At 40.0% G+C, this 23,903-nt stretch overlaps 1 protein-coding gene across 10 annotated transcripts; it reads right to left on the bottom strand.

Annotated features, from left to right (window-relative positions):
* LOC103707474 (uncharacterized) lies at window positions 1-23,903 on the bottom strand. Of its 10 annotated transcripts, none has more exons than XM_088700834.2 (17): window positions 23,445-23,903; window positions 18,236-23,171; window positions 17,960-18,148; window positions 17,715-17,829; window positions 15,659-16,712; window positions 13,566-14,013; window positions 11,319-11,372; window positions 8,359-11,221; window positions 8,111-8,227; window positions 7,874-8,004; window positions 7,217-7,309; window positions 6,791-7,060; window positions 5,916-6,540; window positions 2,814-2,889; window positions 2,557-2,718; window positions 991-1,152; window positions 1-850 (listed from the first exon to the last, which is right to left on the bottom strand). In XM_088700834.2, exons 1-15 carry the CDS (start codon window positions 23,690-23,692, stop codon window positions 2,619-2,621), a joined length of 11,319 nt encoding a protein of 3,772 aa, XP_088556960.2. In that variant the 5' UTR covers window positions 23,693-23,903; the 3' UTR covers window positions 1-850; window positions 991-1,152; window positions 2,557-2,618. The 10 variants fall into 10 exon arrangements, with proteins under 10 accessions (XP_088556960.2, XP_017698411.4, XP_088556963.2 ...); XM_017842922.5 differs by having other exon boundaries at window positions 991-1,071; XM_088700837.2 differs by having other exon boundaries at window positions 8,111-8,224.

Here is a 23,903-nt window from a genome sequence, read left to right as displayed (position 1 = left end):
TAGTAGCAGACGAAACATCCATTGTATCATTGGTATTCGGTATCGCGCTCAACCATTACAAGGGGTGATTACAGCAAAGATGGTTCGATAACATGCACATGAAATCGATCATAAGCTCACCTAAGAGAGCATGCGGGACAGGATACATATATACACACATATATATACATATATATCGTCTACGGGCTGAAACAGTCGACAAGCATGGCGAGTGCAGCTTCTGAGAAAAGCGAAGGCGACGGTTGGGACTCGATCCGCGGGGCCTGGCTCAGCACCGGGAACCCACGAGGAGCGGAGGAGGTCTGCTCTGGTTCCGCTACCGGGCTGGAACCGCCACCGGAGAAGGCGGCCCGGCTCTTCTCACGAAGCTTGGCATATTGAGCGGTCCACTTATCCACTATGCTAGACATTGGAAGCAGAGGCCACAGCAAGAGAGAAAACCAGCAGCAGGAGAGGAGGAAGGAATTGGATAGATGGAGGGACAAGGGCTGGGTGATGGTATATAATTAGTAGAGGGAGCAACGTCTTTACCGGCTTCGGAAACCAGGGTGCTCTCGGCGTTAAAAGAGAAGCCACCAGAAGAGAGGTATCTCCATCTCTGTGGGGCCTTCGGTGTGCCCTTGCCTCGTGATCGTGTCGGCAAAATGGATAGACATCACCCCAATCTTATTATATATTGCAACAAAACGGCAATGGGCGTTGTCGTCACTCCCCAGCTGGCACGATAGACCCCGTCTCAGTCCTTGATGCGTAGAAACTGAGCCCCACTTTGCTACCAGCCATTTCAATGCCCATGGTATTTAGCATTCACCACTCGGTGAATCAAGAAAATAAAAGTCACATCTTTTTCCTGCAACGGGAAACGGCCCAAATGAATAAATAAAAAAAGAGCAGCAAAATAGTTTTTCTCATTACAAAAAAAAAAAAAAAAATCGTGTCCCACGGGATTAGAGTGTATTGAGTATCGACAATAAGTTGGTGAAGGATTACATGATGACGACGACGATGACGAGAAGAACAAAGCTCAAAAAGTCTTCTGGCAATGGATGCCATGGGCATGGTTATCTCCATCTGCCAGAGTATGACATTATCTTCTAGACAATACCACCATTTAGACATTAAAACCAGAAAAGAATCCGACATGAAAATCCCCTAAAAATTGGACATATTATGTATCACTCTACATATTTAATAAACAATAAGTTAGACTTCATACTCTTCTTATCAAATTATTGCTAATTATTATTATTATAGTTAAATAAACTTCCATATATAGATGTGTGTGCAGACGCATAATTATGCGGAGTTTCCGGAGTGTCCCGGGCGTGCAAGTTTCTGACAAGTAAAAAATTCTAAATTTAGAGTATTCGGGTGGCACTAAGACTTTTCTCCCACAAAATTAGTTATCATAGCATTTTCTTAAACAAAAAAAAAAAAAAAATCAACTCCAACCAATTGTTAAAAAGTATGGCATGTAATATGGTTTTCACCTCAGTTGAGGAAGAAAAAAAATTCAACACTTCCCAATTTCCCCACCTTCCATTCTGGCCAAGACACACCGAGATTTTGGTTGATCTTGGCATCAGTCATCCACTGACATGGCTGATATTGCTATTTCCTAGACAGGTGAACGCAGGATTGTGTCATCCACCATCCACTCTGTCCTCCTGCCACGCTGCCACCTGTGTGAGTGGACGGTAGCAAATAGACGGGCAGTTTCTGTGCCTGTTTGTGCCCCATATTGGAGAGTTCTGTACCGCATGCAGCATATTAAAATTGACAATGTTATGACACTTTTTTTGACTATATTGGTCCTAAATGGCTTTGAGCTGGGAACAACGTAATTAATTCTCTCTTAAAGGGTATTTGGTTTCTTGCAATTGGCAAACTTGAGTTGCAATTGGCTGCAAGGCCGCAGTTCAACCCAAAACTTGTAATTAAAATTACAGCCAAATGTCCTTGTAACTAAAATAAGAATACTACGATAATAATGTTACTAGATGAACGTTACAATATTATTATTGATGACAATATTATGATATTATACTATCATTATCATATCATATTACTAGTTTCATATTTATTATAGTAGTAACACTATATTATATTATTATATTATAAATCTATTATCATAATATTTAGTATTATATTGTAATATTGTAGCATATTATTATTATATTATAATGTTATACCAATATTATATCATTATATTATAATGCTATTATAATAAAATTCTACTGCTATTCTGAAATATATTGTATTTAACATTATTATCATATTATAATAATAATATTATGGCGATACTAACATTAATTATATATAAAAAATGTTAGCTATTACAATGCATATGAAAAATAATAGGTTATTATAAAATTAAATTATTTATATTTATATAATTCTATAAAAATTATTATTGTACTAATCCTATGATAATTGAATTGCAGCATGTAATTTAATTTCATGTAATTAAATTGCAAGCAAAAAGATGCCTCTTGATGTAACAAATTAAACTTGGACTTAAATAGTCAATAAAAAGCAGAAGATGACAATGATTACCTGAGAAGATATATCTCACTTGATGAGCTTGAACAAGAAAGTGAAAAAAACCAACCAAGGGGTCATATCCATGGGGTCCACCCTTCATACATGTTACATAAGTTGTCTATGCTTGTAGCTTGCTTAAGGAGAAAGTCTACTTGCTCTGAAATTTCCGAGGACCTGCAAAAGAAATTGCGAAGGTTCAACACAGTGCAGAGTAAATTCAAGCTCACTAATTACATAACAGAAAGCAACTCCTGTCACAATAAAGGTACCTGATATCTTCAACATCCCTCCCATCTATCTTCAGCTCAACTTGTCTCAGGACTGATAAAGCATAAGCATTCTTACCTGTCAACAGAACGTAAACGTACATGATCAACAAACTGCAACTCAAAAAATGTTCCCCTTTGAATGGAAGTTCAATCCACAACCCAGCGTCATATCCCTTCTTTTTGAAACAAAGGACCCAACTAAACAGCTAGTTCAGCTTAATCAGTACACTCAAATTAATGTAGGTCAAACGACATAGATACCTTAATGCATCAGACCTAAAATAACCATCTGATAATACAGCCATTGAAACATCTGATCTACAGAACAGTCTGGAGGAAATAGAACTCATAACTGAACTTAGTTCAGCTGAATTGGTTCCGCAAATCAATGGAAAGTCAAATGAATTAGATACCTTAATGCATCATCACTGAAGAATTATAAATGATAATAAAGCCATTCAAGCATCTGAACCACACAACTGCCTGGTGGCAGCAGAACTGATATACTCCATCTTGATGGCAAGGAAAAACAAAAAGTAGCAGATGGTCTAGATTTGCAACAATGATTGCAAATTCTATATAATGTTAATGATACATAATATATAGGTCTCTAAATCTTCTATACATGCAAGTAATGCTGAGGGAAGTGGAAAGACAGTTAACATATGCCTTGCTCGAAGATTTCCAGACAAACAAAGGTCTAACTGCCTAACAACATCATAACGTTGCAACCTTAATCTTATCCATGACGTGTAAAGATTATGTGGAACCTATTGTCTAATTCCTTGCAAAGATCAGAACATAATTCTTAAATGGGTAGCATGGGGGAAGTTCCTGCATTTGATCCTCGAACCTTTTCAGGAGTAGTCAAAACCTTGAACAATGGCATCCCAACAAAGTTGAAGTTTAAAAACAAAATCAAGAAAAAAACTTTGTAATTAGTTGTCTCAGTCATATACTCCAGAAAAGATGTCCTGCCCTTGCATCAGTCAAATCATAAACTAATTGCAGACATAAAGATCATATAAAGTTGATGCTTCATTTCAGAGAATTACCATCAACCACCATAATCTGCAATTGCTAATGAGAGCCCTCTACCTTTTGGATCAGATCTAGAGATGGAATATATATATATATATATATATATATATATATATATATATATATATATATATATATATATTTCCATCTTGATTGAAACAATCTTTACTACTCTTCTATACTACAGTACCATCCAATATTAGGCCAACCGTTATTTCACATCTGGTGACAATCCTATACTTTATCGAGAAAAAATTAAGGTGCATTTTGCTTTGTCTTAATACAAGTACTTGGGGCATGCGTAGTTCATCATGTGCATCATATGTGCTAAAAAATAAAATCAAGTAACAAAAAAACACCTTCCTTAAAATTCTTTATCACGTGCAATTGCATGTGCTAAAAACTACTAACAGATAACCATCACCTTTCACCTAAAATTCAAAACTTATGTTTGAACCATTCTCATTCATGTCAAGAAATAAAGTCAAATCAACTCATATATATCAACATCAATAAGCTCCTCTCCGGAAAAAAGGTCACTGGCAAAAACTCTTTCAGCTATTTGTTCCTTTCTCACTGAATTGATTATTGGAACGGTATCTGCTGATAGTGCCAATATAGAATGATGATTCAACAGAACCTTTTGCTGTAACAATCATGGATCTCGTGATTTATTGACAATTGATACAGTTCAAACTTCATCACGATGAATTAAAGAACCTTTAAAAAATGCAACCCAGTGTCTTCTCATAATTGTCAAGAATTACATAGACAAGATAACCTCATGTTGTAAATCATGTGATGAGAATTTGATGGGACTTCATTATCACATTTAAAAGGTATAAATGACAAATTAGAAAATCAAACTATAAAGCACTCTTTTTTAGGTGCCACAGAGAATTCTTCTGATCTGACATAGAACTACAGCTGAATCTCCATCTCCTTCAAAAGAACAAGGGGAAAAAAGGGGGAAAGAAAACCTACAACCTATAGATTAATCCATCCTTAATTTCTGCAGTGACCATAGGACTCATCGAATCATAGATACCAAGAGGCTTTTTTTCTAATGCCACAGCGGATCTCCCAGAAAACCCAATTGGCAAATGATATCTATTTGGCTTCTCCAAAACATAGGAAATTTGGGCAACCTACTTATTTGTGGTTCCTTAAGGTTTCCAATGAATTTCATGTGTTTGTTTCTCAATTCCCTCTTTAGAAACATTATAATGCAAAAATCTTGCTTCAGTTTAACATGTTCTAGCACCCAGTTGCCACGTCCATAGCCATATAGACTAGTCATACTTCAAGAAATAGAACATACAAATTAATGTATCATATAGAGATATGTCCCTAGCTGCACTTCGAAAGCTTGTGCAATCACTGGTGATTCTAATATGCAGCATTAGCATCACTGATGTTATAAGAATCACTTTCCTTCTTCCCCTCAGCCTCATTCATGTGAAGGTAAGTAGAGGAAACACTTCTTACTATATCAAGACAAGTGAATACAATCACTCGACAAATTTGCACCTGCACTACTGCCATTATTGTTATCAAATGAACTGACAATATTCTTTAATAATTAGAGCAGAACACATTTTGTGCTTTCAAGGCAAAACATTTCTTGTTAAGTCATAGATACAATTATCAAGATTTTTCCCAACCATTTGGGATCGACTCTACAAATCCTATTTTGTCAATCAAGCCTTTCTCCTTTCAAAAAGGTTATGAAATTATATCCATGAAATATATTCTATAAATTTAAAGCAAAGTATATATTCTTTTTGGTGCTAAAATTGCAAAAGTGCAATGCATTGTCTAGAGTGATGCATTTCATCCTTAAAGCAACTTTTTTGATGTCTAGAAACTAGTCGTGTACATGTTTTATAAAAAATTCGAGTAAAATGGATTTGCGACCCACAAAAGGGTTTTTTGTTACTTATAGTTGGGACTCTGAGTTCTCTTGATTATGGGGCACCATGGTACTTGATATAATGGGAAAAAAATGTTAATGACGAAATAACAGCATTGAATGCTCATCCAATGTCTATGATTTCTTACCCCTTATTATCCGACTTGCAGAATCTGAACAGGAAGAAGGATCATCATGGCTTCCACCATATCCCTTGACCTGCTTTAAAGAGTGCTGTTCATTATAATTACGTAGAGGCTTTGTTTTCTCAATTATCTCCTCCACACTATCAAGATGGGTCACTGTAGCGTCATTTGATAGTGACAAAGCTTGCACACTTGGATCTGGTTGTACAACAGTAGATCGACTATTAGCACCGTCCACTTCTCTTGGACATTCAGATTCTGGTTTCCCAACATAAGCACTTTGTGGTCCATCAGTATGTTTGGAGGAAACTCCAGTGCTACCATCCTCTCCAGCATTGACACCATGCAAGAACAGTTCTACTTTGTCCAAGTTCTCAGAAAAACTTGCTTCAGTTAAAGTGATGTTGGACTCTGTGCTGCTGGTGTATGAGTGTTCTGGAGGAGAGATCCACCCTTCATCTGGCAAAGAAAATTCGCCAGCTGTAGTTAAATCCTCAATATTGTCTCCACTGCTTCCGAGAGACACCTTTTCTTTGTCAAGTAGAACTCCACCATTTGAAAGTTCCGACCTTGATAGAGCAAGGTCCTGAGACCTTACCACCTGACTTTCCCCCAGACCTTCGAGAGCCTGCAGGAACATGAACCTTTGTGTAAGCGAAAGGAGAAACAATTGCACAAACACTTTTTCACAGAGACACGTAGAAACTTGTATAATTATCCAAAAGATAATCAAGTAATCTTATAGATTATGCTTAGAATTTCTTTTCCTGAACCAATAAGCTGGGGGGGGGGGGGGATATGTAGGCTGAATAGTTCACCTAGCAAGCAATTAAAAGTTTCAGTTACTAACCAAAAAAGTTACACTTAAAGAGAATTACTTTATGGAGGTTTCCTGCATGTAGGCTTGAAGCCCGTGCAAGCTTGGTTAATGTGGAGTGCAATTCTTTTACAAAGTAGGTAAGCGATGGCACCAAAGGCACCAAAGATCGACAAGCCTCACTAAGCCTGAAGACATAAGACTGGTACAGAGCCTGTCCACGAACGAGAGAAACATCTGTATTGCTTTCTCCTTCCTTTGACATTACATCAGCCATAGCAGCTAAATCAGTTGATAGGGAAGCTTCAATTGGAAGGAGGATCACGTTTGCCTGCCAGTAGATGGAAACAATCTACATTAAAATATGTAAAATTACTTAATCAAAACCTTAGAAGAAGCCAGCACAATGTAGTTGTGAACTGAGCAATAAATTCCAATTTCACACAAATCACGAACAAAGTGCAATCAGTGCGAGCTAGCAGAAAACCTTAGAAAGATCTGCCATAAGCGCGCTATGTGCTACGGAAGCTTCCTTTCCCAAACTGTAGATGTCATGTAAACCCTCTGTTATTGCCAATACCTGCACACAAACAGTGCATAACATGAAGAAAAGCCAAAAAAAGTAATTCAGGCCCAATGTCAGTACCATATATGATGAAGGAAAAATGCAGGTATATGACTACTAAAATAGGTTAGGTGAGTTATGTTGATTCTCTCATGTAACTGTAGCTTTCAGATTATCTTGAAAAATATGGTAGAAAACTGAACTCATCAACTTTTACAATCTGCAAAGCCATCTCTAGCTGATTGCTAAGCATGATCTCCTTGATGACAAAATACTATATTATGTCTGGGAACTCTATAAGGGGCACATTCTTGCACACTACTAACATGTACGCAGAATATGGGAATTTCAATGTCAAAATAAACTCCAAGAATGGCCATCGCCATGTGTATCAAATTTTCTATGTTTATCCTATAGTATCTGTTAACTCATTTATGTACAGATACCAGTAATGATAACAGAAACAATGGTACAGTTACGAACTCGAGGCATGCTCATATAAGGAAATAATCAATTTTTCTTGGAGAAAAATAAATTTCCAGATTCATTATATCCTTTATATCCAATAAACTCTAATACCTCCTCAAGCATCGAACCACATTCAGTAGTCAAGGCAGTGTGTCCTTTTGAAACATGACTAAAAGCAGATAATGCCACAATGGCTTCATTAGAACGCTCCCACATAGCTGCAAGGGCATCTTGTAGATCACCTGCAAACAGATGTAATGCACCATCATTCATCTTTACATCTGCATGCTTGCATGAATATTAACCAGAATCTTGTGTGCTGCAAAAATAAGAGAGCCTAGAGTAGACCTGAAGCTGACTTTGCCTTTACAGAGGCAATACAGAGTTCATTAGTAGCAGAAAACAAGCCGCTAGCAGCAGCTTCCATGTTATTTTGTGCCAGCTTCCATTCTTCTTCAGCACCTACTTCGAAGAAATGGTAAATAAGGTATAGCAAAAGGGGAAAAAACTGCAGCTAGCATATAAATGGAAGAACGATTTACATGAAAAATATCACAATTTTGAGACTAGGTTATCTAGCCAGGATGGAAACTTACGTGTAAAAGAATGATAAGCAACATCTAATCTTGTCAAGGCATTCAGGTAAGCTTGCTGCCATGTTCTACCATCACCAGTAGTTTGTCCTGAAGATTTGTCTCCAGGTACCCAAAAAAGACCATCTCTAGATGCTTCAAACTCCATGACAGAGGTGCAGATCTTCATAACATCAGATGCCTGTTCTTGAGCAGCCCAAAGCAATTGTCTCCTTCTCAATAGATGATCATGGAATTCAGAAGGAATTCCTGAGCTTTTGGCTGAAGAACTTCCTGCTCCAACATTTGGGCCAGCACAAGCCCATCCCATGGCTCTTTCAAGCTGTCCTTCTGTCGACAAAGAAGCCTTTTCACAAGCTTGCAGGCATTCCAGTGATCTCGCTATTGTCGACATGGAAGACTGTATTTCTTCCAATAGTTTCGGCCTGCTAAGGTTCAAAACCAAGGACAGAAATTCATCATCACCAAGATTGTTTTGAGACAAAACCTTGGTTTTTAGCAAATATGGCAAGGAAAGGTCATGCAGCCATCCAATCTGCACAATCTCCAAAATGGTCTTGCCCAGAGCCTCAGTAAGCTCATTTACCTGCCTTTTCATAAGAGAAATTGCTGACCTGGCAGCCCTAACTGTCTCATGTGCATTACAGTATTCCTCAAGCATAAGCTGAACTCTTCTCACTGCTCCAGAATCTTTTTTTACTTGATCAGAGGAAAACTGCCTTGTTGCTTCTACCATGTGCTGCAAATTCTCATTTTCCTTATCTATCTGGGCCAAGAGAGCAGGAGCAACTCTTTCTTTCAAGTACCGATTAACTTGTTCTTGCAGATGAATTCCAAGCTTGTTCTTAAGAACATTATGAAGCTGATCAAAACCAAAATTATGATCAACTGAAGATGATATGCCATGAATGCATATATCAAGAATAGAGTCCAGAATACTAACTTTCCAAACAAAGAAAGCATGATTCTTCAATGAGCTGGCAAATCCCCACATTGATTCAGATAGTGAAGAACTGGATGTCCCAATATCTGCTAGCTCAGAAGAAGAGCCATTTGAGTTAAAAGGAAGAGTACCATATGATAGCAGCCATTGATCAATTGATTCCAGCTGGGAGAAGGGCTCTACTAATGCAGCGAGAAGAGCTTTGCTTCTTCTATTGTATAGATCACCCTCCTTTTCCATGCTTATTAAAGATGCAAAGAAACGTTCAGAAGAAACTAGTGAATTTTTAATATTAGTTTCTATCTTTGTTAAAGAAGAGCTCCGCATATCTTTCTGGTTCCAAGTTTGATGGAGTTGGTCTAACTGTGCTCTACAAGCTTCTTCTTGGGACGCCAGCTCTTCAGCCTCTTCCCAGGATAGATGATCCCGGCCTTTCGCTGCAGCTTCTTCAAGAGCTAATTGTTGCTCAGTAATGAGCCCAACTTTCACAAAGTAGTTCTTTTCTAGCTCTACTAAGGATGCTCTCTCTAGCTCCACTTCAGCGAGTTTTTCTAGTGCCGTATCAATGGAACCACGGATTTGAGAAAGGGATCCAAAAGCTTCCATTACTTCTGAGTTGTAAGAGATAGCTGATTTAATTATCTCTGGGAGAACAACTTCAGTCATTTGTTCAATCAAGTATTTACTGGAATGCAAACTAGTCTGAAATACAGAAACCCAATTTCTTTCAGATGTAAGCTTCACATCATCAGTAGTTGTACTGATCCTAGGTAAATCAATGTCAACCAGTTCCTGAACTTCATTGACAAACCCTGCAACTAGTACACATTTCTCAATCTGCTCTTCAAACTCACGGAAGGTGGTAGAATCAGGTTGTAAACCATCATCTCCTGCTCTCCAGCCAAGTCTGCCAGTCGATTTATTGGAGATATCTATAACTTTCGCTTTAATCCCCATATATAGTTCATTTACAGCCATGCTTAAAACAGATAACATCTTTACTTTCTTCTCTTCAAGATCTCCCTGCATTTTAAAATCCTTTATTCCTTCATACTTTTGAACTGAATGAGTACCAGAAGTATCATCTTCATTTCTTGAATAACCTGCAGACTGCATATATTTCGTGAAAACAGATAGCAGGCGCTCTTTAGATTTTGCTTCAGTATCTGATCCAATAGAGTTCATCAATTCTGAACATTCATCATCAACTTTCTCTATCTCCATTATATATCTTTCCATTTTATGAAAGAGATCTCGATGCCTCTGTTGAACCAAATCAACACATTCCCCCTGGGTCTTAGCAATAACGTCAGCAGCCTGCTTTCTTGCAAGGGAGAGAATATCAGATGAAATATTATTTACAGAAAGTTGCAGAACATGTGCCCAACCACTCACTGGGCTGGTTGTAATGTAGTTTAATGGGAGAATTTTTTGCAATGCTAAGGCATAATCATGGAGTGCTTCCATTGCAAAGGAAAGCCCATTTTCCAACTCAGCAACTATATGAGAAACTTCCCTATCCAAATCATAGCATTGTGCTCGCGTGGGCTCTGGAACAATTGTTAGTGGAACTCCTGACACTAGAACAGCAGAAGTAAGAGATAAGGCCTCTTCCATGCTACTTAACTTTATGCATGCCTGCATATCCATAACTGAACCACTCCGTAATGCATCAAGCACCCTTCTATGTTGATCCACCCACTTAGCAAGATCTTGGGATTTATCAGCTGCCACAGCTTTTGCTTGTGCAAACTCATGAGCCTGAACTTCAAATGATGCCCGAGCTTTTTCCAATATAGATTTAGCTTCAGCTACAACTGATTTTGCTGATGTCTCATGCTGTAGAAGGCTTGATCTCTCTTTGTCAGCATGATAGAATATGGCAGATATCACCTCGTATTGGTTTAGCACATCCAGGAACCTCTGTCACAGTTTTGCAATAAACATGAAGTTAGTTGGTTTATCTTCCTAACTTCTAGATGCATCACATAAGAGAATATGGAAACATTTTTTGTAGTACCTTGAGGGCAGATTCGGCAGCAGGTAAGGTAGCAACTAAAAGATCATGATGCTCCTGAAACATGAAAGTCATTGTTATGTTCGATCTTTGCCCCCCTCTCCCCAAGGCGGTAAAGATTAACAGCTTCCAGAAAAATTGATGTCCTTTTTTTTTCTTGTTCTTTATCATGGACAGATATAAACCAGTGCTGACTAAAATCATTAGAGAAGCATATGAATGACTTTACAAGAAGAGAATGCTAAGAGTAACATGCAATTACTTTCTCAAAACTGATACACCAATTTTAGTATTCCTAACCAAATCAAAGAAGATTGCGAAGCTCTGAAGAAAAACATACTAATCTTTGAACTCGGAATGACTGATTTGGTTGCATTTGGCACTATGAAAGTAAGATCAGAACATTAGTTGGGCAGTTAAGGGTGCTCTAAGAAATGCATTAAAAAGTAATGTTTTAAAACCCCGATAATTAACTAGGTCTACCCATTCGACCAGTCACTTGCAAACCTTTGTGGGTTGGGTTGCATCAAAACCCACTAATTCTGAAAAATCATTCAGTCCACCTCTGGTCCACCAGACCAAGCAGTCAAACCATTCAAACCAACCAGGTTGATGCGTTCACGGACCATGAGACTCCGTCATTAAAAAAAATGATTGAAAAAAACTGAAACCTTACCTACCAACAATCCCAACCACTAGAGGCCCGCACCTTCCTCTCACACGGTGGCTGATAGGAGAAAGCAAAGTTGCTGCTGAAGGGCAAATACAGGTATCTTGCTATAAGGTTTCTGGAGGAAGACACTGCCAAAGTTGATAAGGGCACCACATTGGGAGGACACCGCCATCAAGGTGGAGGGTGGTGGTCTTGTCAGAGAAGAAGAGGATGCCACCAGTGAGAGGACCACCACCAAGAATAGGAACTCTAGAGGAGAATGGTCAGGGAAGGACGAGAAATACAAAATGCTTGCTAGTTCAAGCACAACGGAGTGTGGTTGAACCGGAAATCCATGACCCAACCACTGAAGCAGTTCAGTGCGGATTAACAACAATGCTACTATCTGCAAAAGACGGAAAACTTTATAATCAAAGTTAGCCTGGAACTATTAGGCTATTTTTGCTGTTCAATATCCAGACTACTATCGGCCTAAATTTCGTCCTTGATACATGGTAAACCAGTGTTACATGGACTCACATCCAGCTGAAAAAACCCTTGTTAAACATATATTAGTGAGTCAAATATGCCTCAGACCAAGGTCCGCCGTACCGGTACCGGTCGGCGTACTGGTGGCGGCCCGGACCGGCACGAACCGGTCCCGTACCGGTTCTTCAACAAGAAACTACCGGTACCAGATTCCACGCTGATTCGGTACCGGTCTCAGGCCGGACCGGTACGTACCGGCCTGTACCGATCTTAGGCCGGACCGGTACGTACCGGCCTGTACCGGCCGGTACGGACCGGTACGGCAGACCATGCCTCAGACACTTTGGATACTCGCTGAACTCTTTAATGACAAAGTTTGAAAATTGGTAAAAATGTGAACTCTTCCAACAATGAGTCTAACCCACCACAACGACACTAGACATGGACTTTTATAGTTTTTGGAGCTAGCTAAGAATGGAGGCATTAATACAAGCCTTTTCTAGGGGCAAATATCCTTTGTATTTGAGCTCATACTATGAGTTTCTCTGAGAAATAAAAAATTTGACAGCAGCACTATTGGTAAGACTGTTACTGTTAGTGCCTTTTTTTTATTGGTGACACTAGTACCTTTAGGTGTAATTAAGTTAGCAAATAAAAAATGGTTTATATTTGTGACCACTATTCAAAATCAAAGAAAGCATCATGAATTTAATGACCTATACCTTTCAACGAATACATTAAACAGGTCAAGATCATTGCAATATTTGAAATCAAGACTGATATCTAGAAACTCAATGCTTAGCCACAAATAAACACTTTGTAATTTTTATGTCCTTTGATACTTTCTGTTTAACAGATATTGTGCATCTAATTTAGTAATTTTCCCCCCCTACATGTACCTGTATTTTGTTTTCTCCTTTCACCAAATTGACACTTGAATACAAACACACCTATACGATGCTATGCTGGTTTTTAAATAATTTCAGAGTTCGTCACACAATAGGGTCTGTCAAAACATGTTTACTAGCCTTTAAGCATGTGTAAACTCCTTTCTGAAAGTTTCTGGAAGATCATGTGCACAATAAGCTAAATACTTGGACAAAAATTACCTGTAAAGGAACACGGATTTCCTGAACTCTTGAGGCAAATAAGCTTAAACTAACAGCCAGCTCCATTCCTTTCTTTTCTTCACCACCAATTGCTGCTTCATCATGGCTATCTCCACGTGTCCACTCCACTAAAGGGTCCCAGACAAATACCTCCAGTAACATTAAGATAATATCTTTATTCTTCTGGAGAACACTCATAACTGCTTCACAGTTAGCCCTGAAGGTACCTTCTGTTCCAGTCAAACCTAAAGCAGTTTCAATTATCCGAGTAAGGCGGAAGGGAACTATTTCAGGAATCTTTAGCCTCCTCCCTTTGTCAAAACATACATTGTAATCTATATGGACAACATCACCACTACAGAAATCCATAAGGATGTTATCCAAGTGTCTATCCCCTAAGCCCAGTATATGGCCCACCATGCTCATGGCTGCTACACTACCAGAGAACCTGCAAATCAAGTATGGATCATTTAGGTTAATGCCAAGTTTGTAAAAGATGAATCATTCCCGAAATCCAGAAGAATGAAAACATGAAAGTTAGGTTGTGGAATCAACAAGATATTCTTCTACTAACTCAAAATAGCATACCCATACTTGAAAGCAAATGCCTGATTCCATCCACATTGTATTTACTTTTGTGCAAGGCAAAAACATCATCTAGTGAAAAGAACTAACTAATGGGAACATGCCTGTAGGTCTTTCATGTCATCAATCAGAAATAACAATGGTAAATGTGCAACCAGCAGTATTTAATTAAATTGTGTATCAAGAAGCTGATTGTAAATGCCCACGAATGTTGTAGTAACTACGATAATAACCAATAGGCCATATCCGACCAAATTACATGTGTCTCATATAATTGAAATTTAAGCAGCAGAGGTTACACTAAAGCTGATATCGCAGTATGAAATGTAGCCAATACTTGCCGAAGTGAAAACTGAACAGATCACCACACCCCGTATACATATATCTGTTTGGTATAGTAGGAAAAATAAACCACTGGTAGCATGCAAGACAGCCTACATGTTGTACTATATATATATACAAGTAAGGCTGTCAAACTACATATACTTAATACCTCTCTCAAACTCAATGTGGATCCCCATTGATGCTCTTCCATAAGAATGAATAATGAAGAATGCAGCATATAGTAAATCGAAGAAAGAGGAGAGTTTTATGAAGGTAACATAGAAGCAGATAAGAGTGCATGTGAGCATCCACATGGAGGCACAACTGATAGGATATGAGCTACCAAAATGTTGCCGAACAATCTGATAAGGGAGTGAGATCTCAAGAAGAAATGCACTAGAAATGAACAATCAGCAAATGACAGACATGGCTTAGAATGAATCTTGATATAATGCAAGAGGCTAACATACAAGTAGTAAAGCTGGTCTTAAACAACATGCAGACGAAGAAAACAAGGACAAGGGCTGTAAACGGAAGTGCAATAACTATGCCAAGGGTGAACTAAACCCACAAAATGACAACAATTATGAACTTGAAAATAAAGGTGTTCTTTAAGTTAGCAAATGACAGATATCTCTTAGAAGGTAGATGAATCTCAACACAATGCATGAGGTTAATGCAAAAGTAGTTAAGCTGGTGCAACAAGGACAATATCTGTGAATGGAAGGAAAAAGGCAAAAAACTTAAGAAAAAACATTATGGAATTATAACTGCACAAGTTTGTATCAGTTCTACAAATTCAATCTGATGCCAGGAGAGAATAAAACATCAGCAGATGCCATCAAGTATAGTCTTCTGACAGTTATCACTACCCAAAAACAAGTCAGTCAACAAAGTGGGTGTACATATCAGCCCTATTATAAGGGACTTCAGCCTGAATGTGTGTCAATAGCTTCCCAGGATTGTTCGCAAATTAAGCAGGGAAACAAGCATGGTCCTGTCTATTTCAGGTTCAGCTTCGAATATTCTAGTTCACTGTTGCCTCAAGATGAGAATCAAATGACAAAGCATAATTTGTATTAAACAAATCGAGTTCTTTCAATCTTCATAGAAAAAATTGTATTTTTTTTGCCACATGAGTCAGCTGCTTCTAAAAAGAAATTACAAAAAACAAAATTCAATACCTCTTCGCCTTCGAAGTAAAAGCTCTAAATCCTTCACTAGCACACCACATCTCCTGCCAAAGAAGCTGCCTTGGAGTCTCTTTCATAAGCTCCAAAAGGACCTTTCTTTTAACCTCAAGAGGCCAATCCCTTCGTGAGATCACTCTTCTTATGCCTTTCTCTTTGAGCGCTGGAATGATTTTTCCATAAAACATATCACTTGGACGAGGAACAAGTGGCACTGGGTTGTTCGCACTGCCAGCTCCAGCTGCAGAAAGCTGTGCTATCTGGGTACGGGTTTGCCATGACTTGTAGACACTATATATACTAGTGACATTGTCTACCCACTGGATCAATCCAGCTCGCCCACTGATTGGAGTCACAGAGTAATAACGAACTGAAATGGATCGACTACGAGTATCAGCACATGAATAACAGAAACTATTAACTGCTTGCAACATCTGCATGATTCGAGCATCAAGACGTAGATCCTCTCGACCTTTAAGAAGATAAGTATAATTTTGACCATCCGATCCTCGTAAAACTAGCTTCTTAGGTCTTGTCTTTGTTGATAGAATTGTTAACTGTTCGCAGAAGGAAGAGATCGTAACAAGGCCCTGGATGTCATCTGTAGAATTTCCTGGGGCATCAAGCATCGAGTTTTGCTTCTCAAGACCAGGCATTGGAACATCAGAAGATGAAAGTAATGCCAGTTGTGGAGCCACTTCACTCAAAGATATGACTGACTTTCGATGACGAGTTGCCAAAGATGCTGCTATAGTATGAAATGGCCGCCACACATCTCCCAACGCCATTGCAGATCCAGGGGGGGTTTTAAAACTTAAGATGGCGGACTTCAGCTGTTCACCATACTCCTTATGGAACCAGAGCTCATGAGCTGTTTTTGGTTCACGAGATGTTGAGGCGAGACGACGCTCTAATGCCACAATAATTGGAGCCATCATAGCAGAGTATTTTGCTCCATTTATCTTGTTCTTTTCAGCATTACTGAGGGTGGAATTTGCAGCAATTCGTGCAGCTTCCTCTTTCAGCAAATTTATGCGTCTTATGACGTCTAAATTTCAGAAGCATTTAGTAACCATTTGTGAATTCCAGAAAGTAAGATATTTGGATAGAAATTTGTGAATTAAGCACTAGCGAGAACCATTAAAGCCATAACTACAGGAATAAAGTGATCTTTTGTAAAACGGAATAAACTGATATTTAAAACAAAAGATATGTTGTACATCATCTATATCCTAAAATTAATTCATCAAGTTGACGATAAAATCCATGGATGTTCTAGTGGGCATTACGCACTTGTTACACAACAACCCCTTAGAGGAAGGGCCAAGCAATGGGGACAACGAGTAGGAGAAATGGAAGTTTGAGCTCTAGAGGGATTTAGTGTTGCACATATTTTACAAGAGATGCTTACTTCATATAAACCCTTAAATCTTTTTAAGCAACTATTCTATTTGTCATACCTTCTCCTTTAGATTCTAAAATTCTTTTAGTATAATTTAAAGCTTCATCTTGTGTTACCGAAATCCAAGTTATGACATACCTGCCAATGTATCCTTGCTATACCCTTATCCAGGAAGACTCGTAACTATTGACACGTTCCCCAACTAATCTTATGGGCATTTTTCTGTTCCTATGTGTAACTTAGAAAGAAGGATGAGCTTCTGGTGGGAAAGAACAATCAGCTAGATCACAGTTTGGCTTGTATTTCATGCAAATATTGTATGGATATGTCCAATATCACTTATGGTCTGACCATTTTCTTTATTTTATTTTGGTTCCTAGACTTTCTTTATTAAAAAAAGTTCCAAGTTCCAACATAACAAAAGTTATTCAGAAAGATCTCATCAAACAGAATCTGTTATAACCAAAAAAAAAAAGAAGGAAAAAAACACTACATTATCTTTGCCAGTTGTAACATCTATGCCAGAACAGAAACACATAAATATGACAAATGAACTAATTATACAAGCAGTTTAGAAGACCTCCTATAGGTCCAGTGGTAAATGTTGTTAGTAATATAAAAACCTTACTGCTAATGGACCTCATTTACCTGTATGAAGATCCTGAAGTGTGCTCAGCCATTGTTCCTCCCATAGAACAGTTATGCTTCCCAGCTCATTTATGACAAGCTGAACATCTTGAATTAATTTAGGGTAAAGCTTACTCTGCATCAGGCAATAGAATGTCAGATCACAACTCTCACCTAACTAAAGATGCTGAAGTAAACTAACATTAGTCGTGAAAATCATATTTGAGATCACAAAACATTACAATTGAATAAGACAGATTCATTACCAAACAGTCCAACAAGCGCTGAAGCTCCTCTGAGGGGTCTCCTTCACAAGCATTAAAGTCAACTAGTGTAGGATACACTATAGAGCATGGGGATAGCTTGGCTAGCATCATCAACAGTCCCTCCAATTGCTTTCTGACTGCTTGTTTAGGATGAGAACTTAACCGAGCAAACAGTTGGGGTGTTATTTCCTATAATAAAAATGACAAGATGTAAAACCTTAAACCAGTATCATCATTAATCAGGCTGCCCTGCATGAAAATTAAAGCATCTCTCACCTGCCATGGCAATAGCGGAACTGTTCTAAGACCATGTTCAAGCATTTCTTTTAACTCAAATCCATAATTGACAATAATATGTAGGACATACAGCATTGCCCTGAGTGTGCAGCTTCTGGTTTTTTCTTTCATAACATTATCATGAGAGCCAGCAAAAACTGTGGAAGATGCATGTGTTAGATATTGAAAATATCCACGTGCAGCATGGCCAAATAGTGATACTCTCCTCTGCCGCAGTGACCACCAAATGTCAATCAGCTCTTTGACTAAGGACAAGATGTCGTTTTTCCTTAGTCCAGCATTTGTATGGAGAAAAAGCGCCTGTAACTGAGAAGATAGAGCAACAGAGGGGCAATCACCATCACAGGATTCAAACCCAGGTCCTCCAGATGTGGCTTGCATTAGATATGCTGCTTGCTGGACCAATGAATTTACAAGGGCTTCATTTTCAGGAAGGGAAGTGGATACTAATTGCTCTTCCTCTACACTGCTTGCATTTCCATCAATGTGAAAAAACTTTTTGATAATGACTTCCACCTTGGACTTCTCATCTTCCGTCAACTGGTATCTGTCTGTTGTGAGTTCTGGATTAAGAATAGGAGACAAGCATGACTGAAGAACTGCACCATGTACAGAATGAGAGTCTTTGGCTTGACTAAAACACCAAGAAGCATAAGAAAGCCATGTCTTACCCATAGTGGGGCAAAGATGGCAGGATAATTTTGTGGCTGTACCAACTATTTCTTCCAGAACTGCACGATAGTTTGCATCAGAAGTTACATGACCATCACTAAATGAGAGCCTGCCTCTGGTAAATGAAAAATTATCAGTTGCATTACATGCATTGAAATCTTCACATATCTTGAAAAGAATATTGTGCAAATTTATATCTGTATTCTCTTGTCTCAACCAAGCAGAGAGTTTCAAGCATGCCTTGGCCTTCAGAACAGAACCAATGGCAGAAGCATTAGCAGTTGTAGACAACATATCATCACGCACCAATGACCAAAGATCAACGAGGGCCTCTTCATGCTTCCCTTCTGCATACTTCAGTAGGATTCCCTCATACTGCAAATTCAAATCAAGCAACTCCATATTCATCAATACAGAACTTGTCAAAGGGTGGTCCATAATGTATTGGTTCATGCGGTCAGCCAACTTGAAATTTCTCTGCTTCCGAGCTAAACTAAATAATTTCTGACAGAGAAGCAGAGTTACTGGAGAAGTTGGCAGCATGGTGCGATAAACTCTGAAAACCTTGATCCACAAACTACAATCTTGATGAACTCTATTGATTGGGGATTGCAGAACATGATGCAATGAATCTAACAGTGATAAAAAATGTTTGGTTTCATGTTGGCCATTTAACCTGATGCCATCTTCAAAAGCAAAGATGCAATGAAGCTGTGTGGCAAAAACACCTGCCTCAGTCAATCCTTCAAGTGGAAGAATAGATAATGGTTCATCCAACATCAACTTGGCCTTATCGAGCTCCTCCAGCACCTTATCAGCCCTCCCATCCCTTTGAAGCATTGACCGTAAAAGCATCTGTTCACTCCTATCTAGTGCCACCCTAGGATCAAGAGTAAGTTCACAGCTGCTCTTAGGTGTCAAATCAAGATAGCCCCATGCTGCATGGAAATCTCCTTCATCGAAGCGTGCTAAGGCATGAATTGCATTCAGCTCATTACCAGCTGTAGTCAAAGCACCAGAATAAGCTTTCCCTGCATGCATAGCACGAAGTGCCTGTAATTCTGTGAACCAATTTTCTAAAGACTTCCAATTGCAAATGGATGTATGACACTCAATAACACGTGCAATAACAAATTGGATGCCATCGGAACCCAAGGAACTAAGTGCATCCTCAGACTGAAGTAGATGAGAAAAGTGTGCAGCAGCCCTCTCATACTGTCCTTGAGCTTGATAGACAAGTCCTGTCATCCATGAAAGATGCCCAAAGCTTCCAGTTACACCTTGGCTCGGCTGGATGTCTTCCTGGAACAAAGAGGAAAATGTCATAGTGACCCACTTCTGAAGGCCAATCAAAGCCTCTGAATCATGACACCTGCACAAGGCCAAGGATGCATATCGCAGGACCCTCAAGACATCTTCAGCTAATCTAATTCTAACATTATGAAGATTTTCAGAAACTGCTGGCCCACGAGTTTTATCTTTGAAAGCTGATGCTGCCAAGTTTCTGAGCTCCTGCAATCGCAATGCACCATAATGAAGGGTAGCATGGTGACAATGCAATGCAAGCCCAGCATTCATCATAGGCTCACATATTCGAGAAAACCACTCCTCACAGACTTTCTTGTTTGCGCGGAAAAACAGGGAGCTCGATCGAGGAGAAGCAGGTAACACAGAAGAACCTTCATATGCATTATACACATTTTTTTTCAGCGCCTCAACAAAATCAAGCAGTAACCACATTGGTAACAGGTGGAGATTAGATGAGCCTATGTACTTGCTGTCGCTTTGTTCAGCATCTAGCAACAACACATTTGGTATGTCCAGAAGCATGCGCTCTAAGGCTGCAAAAGTCTGGGTGGGACCACCAAGGTTAGTTCGAAGACGAAGAGCAATGCAATGCCTTGCAGCTTCATGTATGGACCACCAAACAGCAGCTAGAATGTTCACTGGACATATTTTTTCAAGCACAGCTCCGTCTACTCTGGCATCCTTCCATACAGCACTGGTACCAGCATCTCCAACTACTTCTTGTTGACCAGAAAAGACATCCTTTTTGCCACAGCAAGTAAAGGCTAATCGCTGGATCCAAGAAGATAAGGGCACCTTCCATCTTTGCGAGATATAACTTAAAATGGAAACAAGTTGCTGTGACTGAAGTTTTCTAGGTAGCTGTTTCAAGGCAAGTGTGTGCTTCCAATTCAAGTAATATCGGTTGCCTGTACTAGATGGCGCAAGCTTAGAGGAGATAATTTCATCCTCGATCAAACCACATGAATAAATTGTAACAGGCAGGACAACAGAAAGTACCCTTAGAAATGCATTCTTTATAGATATATCTGGATCACCTAGCTTGTCAAGGATAACCTTTGAAACACAATAGAAGTTCCCAGGATCAATAAGATGTGCCTGCATAAGTGCCTCCAGCACGGTTGCAACATGAGACCTCACTTTTGACTCCCTGTCATATGCTGCATCCAATATTGAAAAGAGTAAATCACTGCCAAGACTGGCACTTCCATAGGGTTCACAGAAAGATCTGACCAGATCTGCATCCTTATCCACATCTACCATTACCTGTCCAAAGGTACGGATCCAGACAAGCGCTTCTAGTTTAACAGCCAAAGGTGAAGAAACATCAAGAGCTCTAGCTATACATGCACTGTACTTTCTTAAATACTCATTAATGAGATCAGGATGGACATTCTTAGCTTCAATACATCCTTGACTTTCAGTAGATAAATCACCAGACACCCTCTTCCATGAAGTCCTGAAAATTGCGAGCTTACTTAAGAATTCAAATTCACTGAACTTTTGCAATGCCCTAACAACATGCGTTTGCAACTCAAGGCAGCCCTGAATAGGGGGCTTGAAGGGGTCAAGCTTTTGTAAGATAAAAGACGTCAGTCTCATCAATCTCTCATATCTAACTGTATCAATGACAATCTGCTCTGGCAAACTTTCTGCAGAACCAAAAGAAACAGAACTTCGTAGAACTTTCAAATCAAATTTCATCAAGGAAAGCAACTCATGTTCTGAATAACCCTTCCCAGAACCTAAATCTGACTTGAATTCCTCCTGAAGACCACCAAGATCAGCAAATTGTCCATGGATTTTTCCAAGCAACCTTTTCAACAGCTCCAGCTCTTCAGTCAAACATGTAATGGCCTGAGAAACAACACCATCGGAACCATGCTCAAGAAAGAAGAGGTAAGTGGCAGCTGAATTTGCAACCACAAGGTGATTTGGATGCAGACGCAGCTGGGATAAGGGGGACTCAAACTGCAGTATAGTCTGGACAGACGAAGGGAGGAGCCCCAGCTTTTGCAGAGACAGCAATTGCAGATTAGTTTTGAGCACCACTTGGATCTGAAAGGATGGAATCCCCCTCAAGCTTTGGAACAAAATATCAATGGCCATTGCATAGAAGCTGGAGAACTTGTCCTGCAGTATTTCTGCCAAAAGAATCAAGCATCTCCAGGACTCTCCAATCCATTTCGACCACCCAGATTTACCACCAAACGTTGATATGCACCTCAACAGCCTAGGAGCCATACTCTCAAGGTGTTCCATGATCATTTCAAGCAGATTCATTTCCAGCAGGCCAGAAGCCATGACCTGCAAAACTGTCGAGAAGCAGGAGAATAGAGCAAGCAGCCTGGCAAACTGCTGCACGGTCTCAAGGCTCATGTCCTGAATCAGCACTTCCATGTCGCCCAAAAACTTGGACAGCAAACCTAACGAGAACTGTAAATTGCTCAGCCAGTGCTTCTGGAACTGCAAGAAGCTGTCCATGATGATGTGCCTATCCGACTCGGAGAGGTCGGGCACAAAGGCCCATCCAAGAAGCAGGTCCACGATGTCTGCAAAATGGGGCTGGAAGCAGTGCCCAAATTTCAAAGAGATCAAAGAAAGAAGGCCAAGCAGCTGATGGAGCAAACTCAGGGAGGTCCTCTCATCTTCCAGGAGCTCTTGACATGCTTTAAGAATCTGCGGGACGAATCGATCGATGCTGGATGCATCCCCAGTGTGAAGGAACTCCCTGAGACCCTCCAGCGCCAATTGTGCAGATCCACTTGCGACGCCAATATCCCCCAGAAGGGGCAGAGCCCAACCGACAAACCGATCAGCCAACCCACCAGTCAGGACGTGGCTCTGGAGCACATTCGATGGAAGAGGGGTGGAGCTCACGACGGCGCACAGGGATCCATAGGCAACCGCCGCCGCCCGCCTCACGGCATATGACCTGCAACAAGAAAATCGTCGACGCTGGAACACAAATAAATATATTTCTTCCCTGGTCACGTTAACGGACCGTAGTACAAGAGGATTTTTGAGGTCATGAATTCAATTTCGATTCGATTCGATTTCGATTTTTGAGGGGTTATTAACATATATGTATAGCGCATGCATACATGACAGTTCGTATCTATCTATCTATTGATCGATCGATCTATCTATCTATACCACCAAGTAGTAGAGGTATGAGAAGAAGAGAGCGAATTTTAGGGTTTCTTACTTGTCGGAGAGGAGCTGGGAGAGGCCCTGGGAGAGGAAAGGCGCGGAGTGGGAGAGGAGGAGGGCGTTGGGCGGGTAGAGGATGGCGCGCTGGAGCGAGTCGAGGGCCGCGACTCGGGCGGCATCGTCTTCCCTCTCTCGCCGCCCCTCCGGCGCGGGGGCAGCGGAGGAGTCGGCGCCGTCCGAGGCGGCGGAGAGGAGCGCGGCTAGCTGCTGCTGGAGGTGGTGGTGGTGAAGGTGGCCTTGCATTATCGTCGCATCTCTTTCGGCTCTAGCATATACACTATCTATTCGTTTGCTCCGCGGCCGCCGCCGGTGCTTTTGAGTTTATCTGCAACCTTCCGTTTTCAGGCGGAACGACAACCCTCGAAGCTTGATTCTAGAAGGCAGCAGCGGAGCGGGCCGGGAGATCATCCATTTGATAAATACACTCCTTATTATACCTATTTCACTCTCCAAC

The sequence above is a fragment of the Phoenix dactylifera genome, chromosome 7 (assembly GCF_051530095.1).
Source record: "Phoenix dactylifera cultivar Ajwa chromosome 7, Ajwa_hap1_PhDact_Kaust_v1.1, whole genome shotgun sequence".
In the NCBI taxonomy this organism is placed as follows: domain Eukaryota; kingdom Viridiplantae; phylum Streptophyta; class Magnoliopsida; order Arecales; family Arecaceae; genus Phoenix; species Phoenix dactylifera.
The sequence above is the reverse complement of the archived record's forward strand: the minus strand, read 5'-3'. Positions and strand labels throughout refer to the sequence as shown.